This window comes from Sciurus carolinensis, chromosome 12 (genome assembly GCF_902686445.1).
Source record: "Sciurus carolinensis chromosome 12, mSciCar1.2, whole genome shotgun sequence".
NCBI classification, from domain to species: domain Eukaryota; kingdom Metazoa; phylum Chordata; class Mammalia; order Rodentia; family Sciuridae; genus Sciurus; species Sciurus carolinensis.
The window spans coordinates 86,455,376-86,472,211 of record NC_062224.1 but is presented as its reverse complement, the minus strand read 5'-3'; the positions used below and the strand labels follow the sequence as shown (position 1 = coordinate 86,472,211).

The following is a 16,836-nucleotide window of genomic DNA, read 5'->3' as shown; positions in this document are numbered from 1 at the left end:
TCACTTAGGCCTGGGGGTGCTCCATGTGGGAAGTTGGCAGCCTGGGAGGGGAGAGAGCTCCCTGGTCTCTGGAAGAGTTGTGGGCATTCTGATCTCAGACCTGAACATCTTGAATTTAATTATAGATTGTGGGGAGTGGGGCACTTGATTTTGTATTTTATTTCCTTATTTTGCTGTGCTGGAAATTAAAGGCCTCACACATGCTTGGCAAGAACTCTATCACTGAGCTGCATCCTTTGCCCTTGATTTTGTATTTTAGACAATTGTTATGAATTAGGCTCAGGGAAATCTTGACTATCAGCAAGTTCGCAAGGGATGATCTGTGTGAGGAGGAAGCTCCCCAGCAACATGGGCCCTAAAAGGGGCTGGAGACTAAAGGAAACAAGGGAGGGCCCCACAGCAAAGCCTTTTAAAAATTTTTTCTGCATGGAGGATTGAACTCAGGCTTGCTCTATCATTGAACTCCATCCTCAGCCTTTTTAAAATTCTTTGAGACAGAGTCCCGCTAAGTTGCCGAGGCTGGCCTCAAACTTGTGATCTTCTTTCCTCAGCCTCTGCAGTCACGGATTACTGGCCTGCACCACCACATCTGGCTACAGTAAAGCTCTTCTAAGAGCTACAGCCAGCAATGAAATGTGCCAGTTTGGGGACCCGATTGGGCAGTAGTTTATTCTTGGTTCACAAGCAGATTTCCCTGGGTCATGTCTGAGTTGGGCGTTCCACCTGTGGGGGGCTCTCTGCTCCCCTGCCATAGGGCAGAAATAGGATTATGAACTTGGGGACAGAAGCCTCTAAGAGAAGGGGCTTCTGGATTTTACCTTAAGACTTCCAGAGGCAGAGGAATGGATGTCATGGGCTGGGAGCTCCCCTGAGTCAGATTTTCCCATGCAGGGAGATCCCTGAATGAAAGGCTCCTGGGCAAGTGGGGATGAATCAGGGCTCTCCAGAGGGTCCTGGATCGTCCCACCGGGAATCGGATAGAGGTACCCAGCATTGGCACTGCTCAGTCAATTCCTTTTCTCATAAATGACCAGGGCTGCCTCCTACAGCTTCACTTTCAAGTGCAGGCACTGCATCTCCAGGAGGGCCCGGCTACTGTTCTCATTGCAAGCTGCAGGCTGCTACCCGCGTGTGCAGATGAATCCACATCCTAACAGGCGGAAGTCAACCAGAGTAACCTTTGAGGCGTCCATTTTAAAGGACTCTTGGAAGCCAGACATATCAGGTGAGCAGTTGGCCCTGGCCATGGCTGTCTCTCAAATAACTGCAGTGACTTAAAAGTGTTCACTTATTGCTTGGCCCTTGCTTGAAATGTCACTTAATGAACCCAACTCTGCCCACAGATTCTGACTGCCCCTTCCACAGCTCTAGTCTCTGCAGGCTTGTCCCTTTTGCAGGTTTGCCTCCCTGAGAGGCTTGGAGCTGGGTTGGGAAAAAGATGTTGTCTGGGACTTTGGGTGAAAATACGCCTGGCTGACAGCTGCTCAGGAGGAGAGCCAGCAGCCCCCTAACTGGTGCTGTTTATAACCTAGATCTGCAATCCCTGAATGCCAGGTTCTTAAACCCAAGTACCTATTAACATCTGCACTTCAATGCCCACTAGGCCTCTTAAAATTAACATGTTCCCAACTGAACAACTGCCTTTACTACCAACCTGAGATCTGTTCCCCGTGTCAATAGAAACTCAATCTTTCAAGTTTCTCAAGTCACAAAAACCTTGACTTCTGTCTTTCTCTCATCCTTCTAGTCCATCAGCTATTCCTATTGATCTTCAAATGAAATACATAATTCTGACCACTCCCTACGAACCACCTCTCCTGGTGTGAGCCACATGGGTCTCTCCTCTGGGTTATTGTCAGTCTCCTAATTGATCTCCTTGGGGGAATTTAATCAACCGAAGATCACTCATTACATGCATTGATTTATTTAATTCCATTTCAAAATAGATAACTATCACCTTCCCCATCGTGCAGATGAGGAAACTAAAGTGGAGAGATTTTAATTACCTGAAGAACACAGGGTTAATGAAATACAAGAGCTGAGCTTTGATGTATCAAAGCAGTTTGATACTAGAGTGGTTGTGTTTAGCACCTGGGTTTTGACTTCCAACCTTATCCCAGCCGGCACTTTGCAGAGTAATGAGGAAGGACCGAATCCAGGTCAGTTGCCAGTATTGCTTTGAGTCCCAGTACTAAGGTCTTTGTTCTTCTGACTCCTGGGGTGGGCCGGCTCTTTTCCTATCCTGCATCCCAGTCTCTGTGTCTTCGCCATCGTCACTGCTCAGGGAGGTGGGCCCAGAGGGCTATACCACCTTAGTTGACAAGGGAGGCTGCAAGGCTGACTCAAGGTTTCAAGTCCATTCACAACCAGGAATTTCAAAGCCAGTGTAGATCAGCCCCAGAAATTTGTGGCCCCTGGGAGTGACTTAAAGATCTCTCCCTTCCCCATAGCTCTTTCACCCCTGGCTATGTGTGATGCAAAAAATCTCTTAAGCCCCCATGTGAGTGCCTTTCACCTTGACTTCTGAGTTTCACCTGAGTGGAGCTGTGCTTGCCCACAGCTGGGAAGCAGCTCTGGGAACCGGGACCACCCCAGCTTGGTGGTTTCCGAGCCTTCTGGGTGAAGGATTGGGGGAGGATGTCTGCCTTCCTGACCCTCCTGACACAGCTAAACTCCTCTCAACTCCATCCCTTTTCAGGGTTGCGTGAATCAGAAAAAGAAGCCTATCGGTTAATACAGGAATGTTTAGAACAGGAACACATGGTAAGGAATCCTCTGGAACTTTTTTGAGAATTGAGGAGAAAAGGAAGGTTCATGCTTCCTTAGGTTTTGAGGACTAGGCCTGACTTGGAAGCCACTTGAAATCCAGTCTTTGCTGCCTCTTGGTCTGGGGCAATCTTGATGGCCAGGCCATTAGACAGGGGTTCTGGGGTTCTGGTCTTGAGTTTCTGTCCTGTGGGAGGGATCTTCCTCATAGACCCCTAGCTCCATTGTCCCCAGAGAGATACAGAGGAAACAGGACATTGATGAGCACCTGTGCAGGGTACTGGGACACGGTGCTGAGGAAATCAGGGGTGCACTCTATCCTTTGGCTTACTAGATGCGAGTCTGGGCTGGGTGTGTGGGCAGGGCGTGGGCTGCAGGTGCAGGTGATTGACTTATTGTTGGGAGTCTCTATATTCTGTTCTAGTCCGGGTTGGACAAACTGAATTTCCTCAGGGCTGTGGAAGCTTTGAGTAGTGCTGTGCATGCCCAGACAGACAGCAATATGAACAATTACTTTCCCAAAGCCATCCTGGCCAGGAAAATTGAGGTAAGACAGAGACCCTTTCTTCTGTTAGTTCTTCTGGGAGTTGGTCATCCAGAGTTGAGGATGACAGACCAGGCTCACCAACTGGCATCTCTCTGAGGGGAATTCTTGTTTCTTCCTGGCCCTTCTAGTCATTGATCCTGGAAGAACCCACTGAGATCCTGGATAACTGCGTGCGTCAGAAAGCAATGCTCTGCGCTGTGACCTTGAGGTTCCTTCCCTCCTGTCACTCTCTCATGGCCCTGAGGGCTCTGATGTTGAGAACATTTGAGTTGGAAGAAGGACGAAGCTTGGGAAATTGATTTTGGGTTGTGGGTGGCAAAGCCCCACGGCATCCATGTTTGCTGACCTTTTGGGATGGTGGGACTGTTCTTTAATTTTACTATATGAGGACAGTGTAGGGATGTTCCCAACAATCAGGACCCTTCTTTCCAGGTAAGGGGTCACCGAAAAGTAGCCCACTCTTTCCTGTACCTCAGAGAGCAGCAGAGCATTTTTCCCTAGAGGGTCCTGGAAACATGACCTAGCCTCTGACAGGATCCTAACCTTGTCTTTCCCCACCTCTCCACCAGCCAGCTAAATCCATCGTTCCACTTATCCCAGAAGCTGGACCTGGCCAATGCTGGTATCTCCAGGATATTCCCTCTGCCACTCATCATGCCCAGCCTAGACCGAAAGGAGAGTGCTGGTCTCTACCTCCAGGTAACCCCTGCTGGAGGTGTCCATGGCAGGTGTGGGGAGGATGTTTGTCTTTGTGGTCACCTCCTGTAATCTTAGCTCCCTGGCCTTCCTGTCCATAGAGCCCATGGTAGCATGGTGCTAATGCTGCTCAGCAAGGGCTGCCTCCCTTACCCTCACCTCCTCCCATGGAATGGCCTGGGATCCCATGCTAACCACATTCTGTTACAAGGGCTCACATGACATCCTCAGTCTTAGGAGGAGACAGTCTAATAATAAACTCATAGATTCTATGGCATAAACCACCAAATCTTCCCAAGGATTTTGGGTTTTAAAAACAGAAGTATCCTTAATCTGACTGAAGGTGTCTCTAAAGGTGAGAATCCTACGGGGGCTGTCTTGTCGCGGAGGCCTGCCCAAGGCCTACATCTCACTGTTTGGCCTACCCTATAGACTGGACTTGGTCTTGCCTTCAGTGGGGCCAAGAAGGGTCAACGTCAGGGAAAATGAAAGTGACTGGGTGTGAGAAGGTCCCTGAGGTCCCTGAGATGCAGGGTAAGCTGGCACCTTCTTCCTTCCTCTGTGCATACCATGTCTCCTCCCTGTCAGACGGTCCAGGCCTTAGATGACATGTTGCAAGCTCTGGTGATGGACAATATGAAGCCTGACATGCTCATATTGCAAAACTTCCTGGAGGTAAGTGGCTACTGAAACAGGGGAAAACAAAATCCTCTGTTGTTTCTAGGACTTTGTGCTTGGAAGAGAAAGAGAGGAATATGATGAGAGTCTGGATGCCCCTCTAGTCCAAAGAGCATATGTTCTCAAACCTCAGCATGCACAAGTATCACTTGACGACAGATTCCTGTGTCTCCCCCAAGGTGCTGTTTTGAGGATGGCGTTTTGAGAACCACAGTCACCAGGCTGAGGACATGTTTTCCTCCAGAACTTGGGCACACTGGAACTTTACCAGATTTAACATTTATATCCTTGTCAGGTTTTAATCTTTTTCAAAGTATGGCCCCCTGAGCAGTACCTGTTACTGCCCCTTGGAAAAGACCTCAGTGCTCACTGGTCCGGGCAACCTCCTGGATCCAGGCTATTATTTTTAATGTGGTGTCTCCAGGAAACACAAAACATTACAAAGCTCTTCTTTAACTGTCTTTAGATCTTTTCAAAAACTCTTATTTATGACAAGTTGCCATATTCTGAGGGTGAGTTCAAGTTGGAGAAATAGCCAAGAGTCACTGGAAACCAACTTTTATGAACAAGATGATAACAAATTAGGGTAATGTAATTTTGCATAAAACATTACTTGTGACTACAAATAAAAAGACAAGACTGTCCAGTTATCTTACAAAAAGACCTTGACCAAGGTTGTATCCAGAGGGGAAATCAATCCATATTTGGGTGAGTGACATATAGTTCTTTGGAATGTATCATTTCTGGTGTGTTTGTTGAGAAGCATTTTTGTGTTTCTTAGGCAACCATTCCTGCAAGTGTAATAACAAATGCTCTGTTATTCTTGGAGTTCCTGGGGGATGGAGATGGTGAGCTCTGGTTCTGGACAGGGTGGGGTCCTTAAGGGATCCATTACTGAGGTTCTTGGTCTCCAGAGATAAATGGTACCCTGCAAAAGCAGCACTTGAGGGCTGGGGATGTGGCTTAGTGGTAGAACACTTGCCTGACGTGTGTGAGACCCTGGTTTGATCCCTAGCACCGGAAGGAAGAAAAAAAAGAACCACATGGAACCATTTCTAACATTTCATAGAAAATGATGGGGGAAATAGATTTATTTTGATAAATGAAATTTAAATGATGAAATACATTATTTTTATACACAGTCAAATTTGAATTGTCACCACTACTTTGATGTAATTCTTTTAAAAAATCAAGTGCATGTATTATAGACATAATTTTTTTCTATAAAGTTACATAATAGCATAATAAGACATCATTTATTTCTTGGTTGATTTTGCATGGTAGGATTAGGAAGAAGTTATTTTTGCAAAATATTTGAGGGCTATATAGTTTTCCCAAGGATCTTCCTTTTAATTCTTCATTTTTCATCTTTTAATTTACATACAGTATAATAATAACCTTTTTTCATTGTGGAGTTCTGCAGGTTTTGAGAAATAAACTCATGTAACCACAACCATAATCAGACTGTAACTCACCCTTGAATCCCCCGTGGCTTTTTTTTTGTACTGGGAATTGAACACAGGGGCACTTTTCCATGAAGCTAACATCCCAAGACTTTTTAAAATTTTTGTTTTGTATCAAGGTCTTGCCCAGGCTGGCCTCGAACTTGCAATCTTCCTGCCTCAGCCTCCTGAGTTGCTGGAATTATAGGCGAGTTCCATGGCACCTGGTCCCCATGACTTAATAGTCAATTCCCTAGCCTCAGCCCCTGACCCGTGTCTTTTCTGTCTCTATAGTTTTGCCTTTCTATAAAAGCCTCTGAATAGAATTATACAGGATGTAGCCTCTTGAATCTGTCTTCTTTCATTTTCACCTCATAATGTGTTTGAGATTCATCCATGTTGTTACGTGTATCAAGAGTTCATTCCCCCTTCTTTTTTTTTTTTTTTTTTATTGTGAACAAATGGGATACATGTTCTTTCTCTGTTTGTACATAGAGTAAAGGCATACCATTTGTGTAATCATACGTTTACATAGGGTGATGTTGGTTGATTCATTCTGTTATTTTTTCCCCTTCCCCCCTTCTTCTTTTTATGGTACAGGGGATTGAACCCAGGGGTTCTTGACCAATGAGCCACATCCCCAGACTTTTTTATTTTTTATTTGAGACATATTCTCACTAAGCTGTCAAGACTGGCCTTGAACTAGTAATCCTCTTGCCTCAGTTTCCCTGTTCGCTAGGATCATAGGAGTATGTAATTACACATGGCCTTGAGTCATTCTTTTTTTTTGGTACCAAGGATTGAACTCAGGGGCACTCAATCACTGAACCACATCCCCAGCCCTATTTTGTATTTTATTGGAGATAGGGTCTCACTGAGTTGCTTAGTGCCTCACTTTTGCTGAGGCTGGCTTTGAACTAGCAATTTTCTTGCCTCAGCCTCTCTAGCCGCTGGGATTGTAGACATGAGCTATGGCGCCTGGCTCCTTGAGTCTTTCTTAAAGATTCATAGTAGTATCTCTTCGTGTTCTGTTTGCTTGTTTGTTTTTTGAGATGGGGTCTTGCTATGTTGCCCAGACTAGTCTCTAACTTCTAACTAGATTCAAGGAATTCTCCCCCCTCGGCCTGGAACTACAGGCACAGGCCACCACACCTGGCTCTCTCATGGTTTTTTAATGCATTTTCCAGTGACCAATGATGCTGAGCGTCTTTCCATGGGCTTATTTGCCATTTATCTATCTGCTCTGTTGAAGTATATATTCAAATTTTTTGCCCAATTTTTACTGGTCTGTATTTTAATGTTTGGATTTTGAAAGTTTTTTATGTATTCTGGATATAAATTTTGACTTTTGTCAGCTATGTGATTTGCCTTCCCAGTTGTGGCTTGCCTTCGGTGCTTAACTGCCCCTTAAAAAAGCAGCCCTTCTCCTCTTCCTCCTCCTCCTTTTTTTTTTTGGTACTAGGGATGGAACCCAGAGGCACTTAACCACTGAGCCACATCTGCAGCCCTATTTGGTATTTTATTTAGAGACAGGGTCTCATTGAGTTGCTTAGTACCTTGCAGTTGCTGAGGCTGGCTTTGAACTTGTGGTCCTTTTGCCTCAGCCTCCCCAGTTGCTGGAATTACAGGTATGGCCACAGAGCCCGGCTCCATCTTCATTTTGACGAAGCTCATGTTATTAGTTTTTTCTTTTATGATTATGATTTTGTGGTGTTATCCAAGAAATTTTTGCCTATCTAAGGTCTCTCAGGAGACCTTGCCTTACCTTATCTAACATCTCTTTTTTTTTTTTCTATTATCTCTTTTCTTCTAGATGCTTGTAATTTTGGATCTTAAGTTAGCATCTGTGATTAATTCTGAATTAATTTTTATTGGATGTTTGGTATGAATGGTGATTCACTTTTCTTATGCTTTTCCTTCTTTTCCCTTCCTCTGCCTCCCCTTTCCCCTTCTTTTTCTTTCTCTTCCTCCTCTTCTCCTTTTTCTTCTTCTTTTGGTATATGAAGGTCCATGATTGGGAGAGGGGCCCTGTCATGCAGCTATGACACAGGACACACTTTTCCAAAAGTTTGCACCAAGCAGGATGCAGGCCTCTCCTACCTGGTGGGATCTCAAACTATCAGGTTGAAGAATAATAATACCTATCTCATAGGGTTATGGGGAGGATACAGCGAGTTACTATCTACAGAATACTTACCTCTGTCTCTATTGTTAATAGTCTCATCCTTGAGACCACCCCACTCCAGCCCTGGCCCAGCAGGTGGGGCTTTGCATAGATATGCTTCCAGGAGAACACCGCCTCCCCCCCTTTTCCCATCCCCCTCACACTCTGCTTTGTAATTCTACCTTGAAGGTGTGGCTGTCTTTAAACATCCCGGTAGGAGGAGACTCAGAAAGTAATGGTGAAGGGCCAGAGACTCTTACACCTACCCTTGCTTTGCCAAGTTCATGGGTCTGTGTGCTCTGGCACCTGCCACAGCTCCCTTTGTCTTTTTGGCTGTCTTGGATGTGGTCTCAAGACAAGGAAGGCAGGAAGCGGCGCTCCCACGGAAATACTGATGGGTCTCTTTGTCCCTCTCCAGCTCATCTTACCTTGGGTAACACTGTCGGACAAAGTGCATGAGCAGACCCGGGCCTTGGGCACTGTTTCCAGGTTGCAAAGGTTTATTTGCAATTTCCCTGAAGTGTCGGTGAGTGCTTGGGGTGGGGTACGAGGCAGACCCAGAGAGCCCTGCTTCTCTGCCTGTGTGGCACCTGATTGGGCCCAGGGCTCTGCAGGGGGTAATGGAGAGCTGGCAGTCAGAGTGCCTCGGACTTTTTTGCATTAGTTCCTTTTCTATTACCATGAAACAAGTCTCTCGACGTGTTTGGTTTACCCTGAGCCCAATTAACCAGACACATCTCGGCCTTATGGGGGGACATTGACCTAGATAGCTGGGTTGGAGCCCCAGAGGCTGGCTAATGTGCTTCTAGCATCTGGCTATTCCTCACCTGGGTGCTGATTAGAAAGGTTTCTCTGGGCCAGGACAGAGTGTGGAGCTGGGGAGGGGAGGGCACCCATGCAGGCGAATAAATTAGTGATGGAGGGGAAGGCAAGTTGGGGTGGGTCCTGGTGGGGAGAGGCTTCTTTCTGGATAGTGGGGAGGTAACCAATTTCTTCTTCCTGGCAGCATATGACACTGTTCTCCATGAGCGGGAAGCTGATGGGCATCCTGGGCCTCCTGTGCGTGAGCTCCCACCACGAGATCAGCATGGAAGCATCAGAGGCATTACATTACTTGCTCAAAATCCTTGCGCTTCAGAGAAGTAAGTGATCTGAGTCTGGATGGCCACCTGGCTGCAGCTGCGGGGACCCACTGAACAATAAGAACAAGCAAGCCTGTTCAGTGGGTGCCTGCGTTGCGTCAGGCACACGGCAAAGGGTAGTGCCCTCTTGCAGTGGCACTGGAGTAAATATGTCACACAGCCCTGAGACCAGGGAGCCCATTACAAGCAGACCTGGAAACTTTATCTGGATGAGCTTCAACCCTATTGCTGATACAATGTCCTAAGCTTGCAGTCGCCTGTGGGATCTACTTGGATCCTTGGAATTTCCTGTTGTCCTATCCCTACGGATAGGTGTAAGATTCAGGAAATAAGCTCCTTTCTCAGGGAACAAACTTAGGATCCTTAGTCTAGCCCCTCTCTGCCCTACGAATGCTAAGGATATAGAAAGCTGCATACACAGAGGTGCCTAGGGACTTTGAAAAAAATCTCCCAAGAGGAGTTTCAGGACCCTGGCTTCTTGTGCTTCAATAGGCACTTGGCCCAGCACACAGGAGTGGGCACAGGCCACCTTCTGGCTTGGTGCAGGAGCAATGGCTGAGAGTGGACCAGATTGAGGCCCCAGCCACATTGTCCCTCCACCCCCTGGCCTGGTGGGGGAACTCTCCCCACTGTGTTGGACAAATGTCATTTCCTCCATTTAACTCTTGCTCTCTCTGAGGCTTGGTGGGACAACGGGGGAGTTTGACTTGCTTTTTCCCTGTTAAGGCCCTGCCCCCCTTAATTGCCATTTTTTGGATTGAAGGTGTAAAGCAGAAGACAGAGACTGTCCTGAGGGATTTACAGAAGAATTTCCGTGGGGAATGGCTGGCCAGCCTGCAGGATCTCACCTTGGTAATCTTCACTCTGCACTATGCGTGGCAGGGAAAGGAGTCCTGGGGAGAGCTTGTAGAGGGCCTGGGTGGGCCGCAGAGGAGTGATCCCTCACAGATGGGGTGTCTGCAAGTTCTCATAAATGGTAGGCTGGAGGGATAAGGCCCAGTCCCCTAGCCGCACGAGAGGTAACTGACATTCAGTAGAATCTTTAAAAAGAAGTATCATCAGCTGGGTACCGTGGTGCACATCTGTAATCCCAGTGGCTTAGGAGGCTGAGGCAGGAGGATTGGGAGTTCAAACACAGCCTCAGCAACTTAGTGAGGCCCTAAACAACTTAGCAAGGCCCTGTCTCTAAATAAAATATTTAAAAAAGAGCTGGGGATAGGGCTCAGGGCCTAAGCGACCCCGAGTTTAATCTCTGGCACCAAAAAAAAAAAAAAAAAAAAAGAAAAGAAACATCAACCTGGCTTTAGCTCTGTTCCTTCAGCAAGGGTGTATCAAGTGTCTTAGGTATGGTGTCCCCAGGTTCAGTCACTTAAGTCATTCCAGCCAGAAATCTAGGAGAACGATCCTTGGTTCTCTCCTCTCATACTCTCCACATCAGTTCAACACCTGTCTGCCTCTTCTGCCTCCTAAACAGCTCTCAGATCTATGCCCTCTGCCCAGCCCCACCCTGGCTGTTCCCATTCAGTCCGCCGACATCTCTGGCCTGGGTTATTGCCGCAGCCTCTTACTTACCCATTGCCCTGTTTCCAGTCACGCCCCATCACGCCATTCCCCATGCTACTCTCAGGAAACTAGTTCTAAAATACAAACTCCATCCTGTTCTTCCCCTCAGACTGTGCACTAACTTCCTGTTGTTCTTACTAAAGTCTGAAATTCCCCCTGAGCTGTCTCCTGCTTTAACAGTCCTGCCTCATCTTGTCTCAATTCTCCTTTTCTACCTGGTTCAGGTTCCTGAGCAAGACACGGTAGTCAGACTGATTTCCTCTACATACAAGGTCTTTGCACTTTCTGTTCCCTCTGCCTGGACCTCCCGGCTCCCGCTTTTCCCTCTGGGCTGGAGTCCAGGAAGCTTCTCTCACCTGTTCAGTCTGGCGTCAAGGCCCCAGCATTTCTCTCACTGCCCTGAAGCTGCCTCTTGCTTGTCCTGACTGATCTAAGCTCCTTGAGGGCAAAGGCATTGGGGTCCTGTTCTTAGTCACCCTCAGCTCCCAGCAATAGAACCAGACACAGAGTTGGCACCACTATTGCTTGAGTGAATGACCTTCACATGGATGTGTAGATTCAGGGACAAGAGGCCTGGTGGCTCAGGTATGAGCGTTCTTTGCTTTGGTAAACTCACTGGACATCAGAATTCATTTCCAATGGACTCATCTAATTGCATTCCAAATTCAAAATAGAAATGCCTTTGGCATTGTCCTCCATACCATGTTGTCTGGACCGGTGTTTCTTCCTGGGGACTCAAAGGGGGTGGCATTCTGGAGGGACCTCATACCACAAAATAGTCAGATGCTGCTCCGGGCCTGCCTCCACTGGACCCTGGTTGGCTGGCCTTTCTGGAGGCCAGAGGCTTTGGGGGAAATCCCAGAGTGGGATGCTGGCACTATAGAGACAGCTGTTTTTCCTTCAGTTCTTTAGGAAATACCTGACTCCCATGGAGAGAGCCGATGTCATTATGGTGGCCCTGGAGGCCTTGATCAGCACCAACCTGTATGACATCCACGCAGCCTCCAAGGTGTTGAAGATGGTCCTGAAATACAATATTCCAGAAATTGGGAAGGTAGCATCTCTGTTTGACTTAATGATTCAAGGTCTATTTAAGGATTCTTTCTTTCTGTTCTGTTTTGGGTCTTGTTCTGTTTTATTTTCTACCTGCTTGAGTTGAAGGAATCTCATTCCTTTAATCCAAAGGGGAAAAGGCTAAACGAAGAGTAGTTTGCAATTGTGCAAAAGGGATTTCCAATGGGAAGAGGTGACCATCGGGCCTGCAGTTCTACCAGGAATGGAAGAATTGAGTCAAAGTTATAGCAGAAGACTTCTCTGGGGTCCTAAGACCAGGAGAGACCTCGTCATCCCATCTGCTTCCAGACAGTGTTGCTATGTTAGGTTTGTAGGTTGCTTCTTCACTCAGGTGGGAGAATATACATGGTCAAGGACAGGAATAGACAGACACAGGTGTTCCTCAAAATACAAGGGGAATATATCCCAATAAGCCCATCATAAATTTAAAATGCCAAAAGTCCAAAATGCGTTTAATTCATCTAGCCTTCAGAACATCCTAGCTTCGCAACGCAGGTCACTGCAGTGTTTCTCCTTATGACCTGGTGGCTGATTGGCTGACTGGGAGCTGCGACTCACTGCTGTTGACCAGCATCAGGAAAGGGTAGCATTTCACATATCACTATCTCAGGAAAAGAGGAACATTCCGCATTTGAAGTATGGTTTCTACTGAATGTGTATTGCTTTCATGCCATCGTCTAATTGAAAAATATTGTTGGGGACCACTTGTGTGTGCGTGCGTTTGTGGGTGTCAACTTAGGAAACACTGACATGAATAAGAAATGAAATACAAAGATCCTTTTGTTTTACTGAGAACCAGTCTCAACTGGGTAAAAATCTGCCCTTTTTGTTATGCCATTTAAAACGATCTTAGGGATGATGGAGTTACTGTTTGTTGTGTTTTTATTTTTTTCCTTGTCTCCACCTTTTTTATTGCTGTATTATAGTCGTACATAATGCTGGGACTTGTTATTACATATTCATACATGCACACAATATAATCCCTCCCCAGCCCTCCCTCCACCTCCCACCCCCAGGTCCCTTGCCTCCCTTCTATTCAGGATACACTGTCATTTGAGTGGCCTAACCCACACCTCTCCCTGGCTCACACAGCTCCATGGTGGTTCCTATCAGCAGTTTCTGGATCTCAGCCTGTGCATTTCTCAGGCTTCGTGTCAGTGCAGACTACCGATGAGCCCTTGGAGTTGAAACCCCCAGGCCAACTCCGGCTACTGCCTGACTCTTAGAATCCCTGGCCCATGAGCAGCCAGACTCTGCTGAAAGCAATATTGATAAGCTCATTACTTTAAAACATAGCTCATTTTTAGTTGCAAACCACTTACTTTTAAAAAAATTAATTATTTTTAATGGATGAAATATTTATATACTTATGGCGTACAACATGATTTTTTTGGGGGGTGGATACTAGGAATTGAACCCAGGGGCACTTAACCACTGAGCCACATCCCCAGACTATTTTATTTTTTATTTTGCGACAGGGTCTCACTAAGTTGCTTAGGGCCTCGCTAAGTTGCTGAGGTTGGCTTTGAACTTATGATCCTCCTACTTCAGCCTCCCCAATTTGCTAGGATTACAGACATGTGCCACTGTGCCCAGCTCATGATATTATGATACATATACATTGGAGAATGGCTAAATTAACCTAACTACCTACCTACCGATAGCCACTATCTGTGAGAACTTGAACTTTGGAGACACTCCCATTAACTCACAGACAGTTTTTTATTTTTTAATTTTGGTGGTGATATGAGAACATTCAACATCTATTCCCTTAGCAATTTTTTAGTATACATTATTATTAACTAGTCACCACGTTGTATAACAGATAAACTGCATTTTTGTTTCTCATAAATGAAATTTTGTTCCCTATGACCAACATTCCCACCCCCCACCCTAACCCCGGTAACCACCCCTCTATTCTCTTCTTCTGTGAATTCAGTTTTTTAGATTCGACGTGTAGGGAAGCTCATGCAGTATTTGTCTCACTTCTTTCCCTCAGCGTAATGTCCTCCAGGTTCATCCGGGTAGTTGCAAATGATGGTGTTTTCCTCTTTTATGACTGAATAGTATTCCACGGAATGTGGATTCCACACTTTCTTTACTCCTTCTTCAATTGATAGACACACAGTTGTTTCCATACCTTGGTTATTGTGAATAGTGCTGCAATAACATGGGGTGGACAGGGGGGGACAGAGGCCTCCTCAACATACTGATGGAATTTTCTTTGGTTGTAAGCTCAGTAGAGGGACTGCTGGACCATCTGGTAGTCCTATTTTGAATTTTTTGAGGCACTTCCATACTGTTTTCCACAACAGTTATACCAATTTACCTTCTCATCAACAGTGTATAAGGCTGAGTCACTTTTAAGAAGTTCTATCTTGTGGCGAACTGGAATGTGCACCCCATAGTTTGCCATCTCTTATCCAATTTTGGTTACTAGGGTTTCATAGAATTTAGTTAATATTCAGATTTCACTAATACTAGGTGCCAAGTACTGTGCTAGCCTCATTGACATTTTACGTCATTAATTATTTTGACAGTTTTGTGAGGAAGTAATTGTTTTCTTTTTAGAAATGGGGAAGGCTCAAAGAGGCTATGAGTTTTAGTAACGGAAGTTTATTGAGCAGCTATTATGTGACAGGTACTATTCTAACTACTTTAGGAGTGTTAACTCAGAACTACTTAGGTAGGTCAATTTGTTTTTATTTTCTGAGGACATGAAATGCAGGGTGGATGAGAACCTGGCCTGAGGTTACCTGGTAAAATTCAGAGATGAAATTCAAATCCAGGCAGTGCATTGACTCCCGGGTCCAAACTGTTCTCTGTGAAGCTGCCTCTGCTCCACACACCAGCAAGCCGCAGGGACAACCCTTCCCTCCCTCCTGAAGAGTCTTTAGATTTTTGAGGCAGCAACATTATGCCCTGACTTCCTTTGTCCAAGTCCCTCATCCTCAGCTTCTTCCTTGATTCTTTATGACATGGTTTCCAGAACATGGTCCAGGTCAGCCTTCCCTGGCTGCTATTTGCTACTCTTAAGGTAAAGGGGATAGGGTGGCCCCCAGTCCTGTGGGTGTGGCGGCAGGGCAGAGTGCAGCGGGACAGCGGCATCCTTGCTCCGCTCTGCGTGCACGTTACGTGCAGCCCCACGCCCTGTGCGGATGCCTGCCCTGAACTGGTGGGTGGTGGGCGTCAGGAAGAACCTCCTTTCCCATCGTTTCAGGTGTCGGAAATCATCGAGTACATCTACTTCCACACCAACAGCATCACAGAGGCTACCGCCCAGAGCACCATAAGGAGGATCCTTTACCTGCTGGCCCAGTCCTACACCGACGAGGTCATCCTGACACTGTTTAAGATAGAGGATGAGTCACAAAAGTAAGTGTCATTAATTGCAATGAATGGTCAAATGCTCACATCTTTTTCTCTCCCACTCCCTGTTTTTGGTACCTGGGATTGAACCCAGGGGTACTCAACCACTGAGCTACACCCCCAGTCCTTTTTTATATTTATTTTGACACAGGGTCTTGCTAAGTTGCTTAGGGTCTTGCTAAGTTGCTTTTCTGAGGCTGGTTTTGAACTTGAGATCCTCCTGCCTCAGCCTCCTGAGCTGCTGGGATTATAGGCATGTGCCACAGTGCCCAGCTCCTTTACCTATTTCTTAACTGGGTTGTTTATTTTCTTACTGAGAGTTCTTTTTGTATTCTGGATGCAAGTCTTTGGTTAGAGACATAAGTTTTCAAAAATCTTCCCCATTTTGAGGATTATCTTCTTATTCTCTTAAGTAGACAAAAAAATTTTAATATGATGAAGTCCAATTTATCTTCCCCCCCTGTATTAATCATGTTTAATGTCAGAGATTTCCTCCCATGTTTTCTTCTAGAGCTCTTATACTTCCATGTTTTGTTTTTGATTCATTGTTAGTTTTTTTAAAATAAGTTTTTTTTTTTTTAAATAAAGTTGAGGTTTAATTTGTTGTGTGTGATGTCTGATTGTTCTAGCACCATTTGTTGAAGACACTAAACTTTCTCCATTGAGTTACCTTTGTACCTTTATCAAAAATCACTTGACTCTATTTGTGTAGGTCTGTTTATGAGCTCTCTCTTCTGTTCCATTGATCTGCATAGATCAGTATAGTTTATATATGAAGTCTTAGAATCAAGTAGTATGAATTCTCCAATTTTGTTACTCTTTTCCAAAATTGTTTTGGCCATTCTATTTCCTTTGTTTTTCCATCTAAATTTTGTAATTTATATGGGCATTATTATTTCTTTGAAAAAAAGATTGGTGGTATTTTTAAAAGAGATTGTATTGCATCTGTTGATAAATATGAGGAAAATTGTCATCTTTACAATATCAGGTCTATGATCTATGAACATATCTCTCCATTTAGATATTAAAAATTCCTTCCATCACTCTTTTGTGTTTTTCAGCATATATATCTTACAAATAAATGTTAGTTAAGAATGTTACCTTAACATTCCTAAGTATTTTTTGTACAATTGTAAATAGCAGTTAAATAATTTTTAAACATTTCAGTAGTTTATTACTAGTATACATAAATGATATAGATTTTTGTAAATTGACCTTATATTCTGCAATCTTGCTAAACTCATTAGTTCTTGGAACTTTTTTGTTGGAGATTCATTGGGATATTCTATATAGACAATCATGTCATCTGTAAGTAGAGAGAAATTTTAGTTCTTTCTTTCTAATTTGTATTTCTTTTTCTTGCTTTATTGCACTGACCAGGACTCCTGGTCAATG

At 45.1% G+C, this 16,836-nt stretch overlaps 1 protein-coding gene across 1 annotated transcript in view; it reads left to right on the top strand.

The window, feature by feature from the left end:
* Positions 1–1,026: 1,026 nt before the first annotated feature.
* The window catches only part of LOC124961419 (maestro heat-like repeat-containing protein family member 7), a 42,357-nt gene continuing 26,547 nt past the window's right edge, over positions 1,027–16,836 (top strand). Inside the window, exons 1-11 of the mRNA XM_047519976.1 lie at positions 1,027–1,225; positions 2,699–2,763; positions 3,191–3,313; positions 3,442–3,521; positions 3,883–4,012; positions 4,598–4,684; positions 8,712–8,819; positions 9,300–9,435; positions 10,199–10,287; positions 11,903–12,052; positions 15,293–15,447. Coding sequence (XP_047375932.1) covers positions 1,027–1,225; positions 2,699–2,763; positions 3,191–3,313; positions 3,442–3,521; positions 3,883–4,012; positions 4,598–4,684; positions 8,712–8,819; positions 9,300–9,435; positions 10,199–10,287; positions 11,903–12,052; positions 15,293–15,447 — 1,322 coding nt within the window. The remainder of the gene's footprint in view (positions 1,226–2,698; positions 2,764–3,190; positions 3,314–3,441; positions 3,522–3,882; positions 4,013–4,597; positions 4,685–8,711; positions 8,820–9,299; positions 9,436–10,198; positions 10,288–11,902; positions 12,053–15,292; positions 15,448–16,836) is intronic.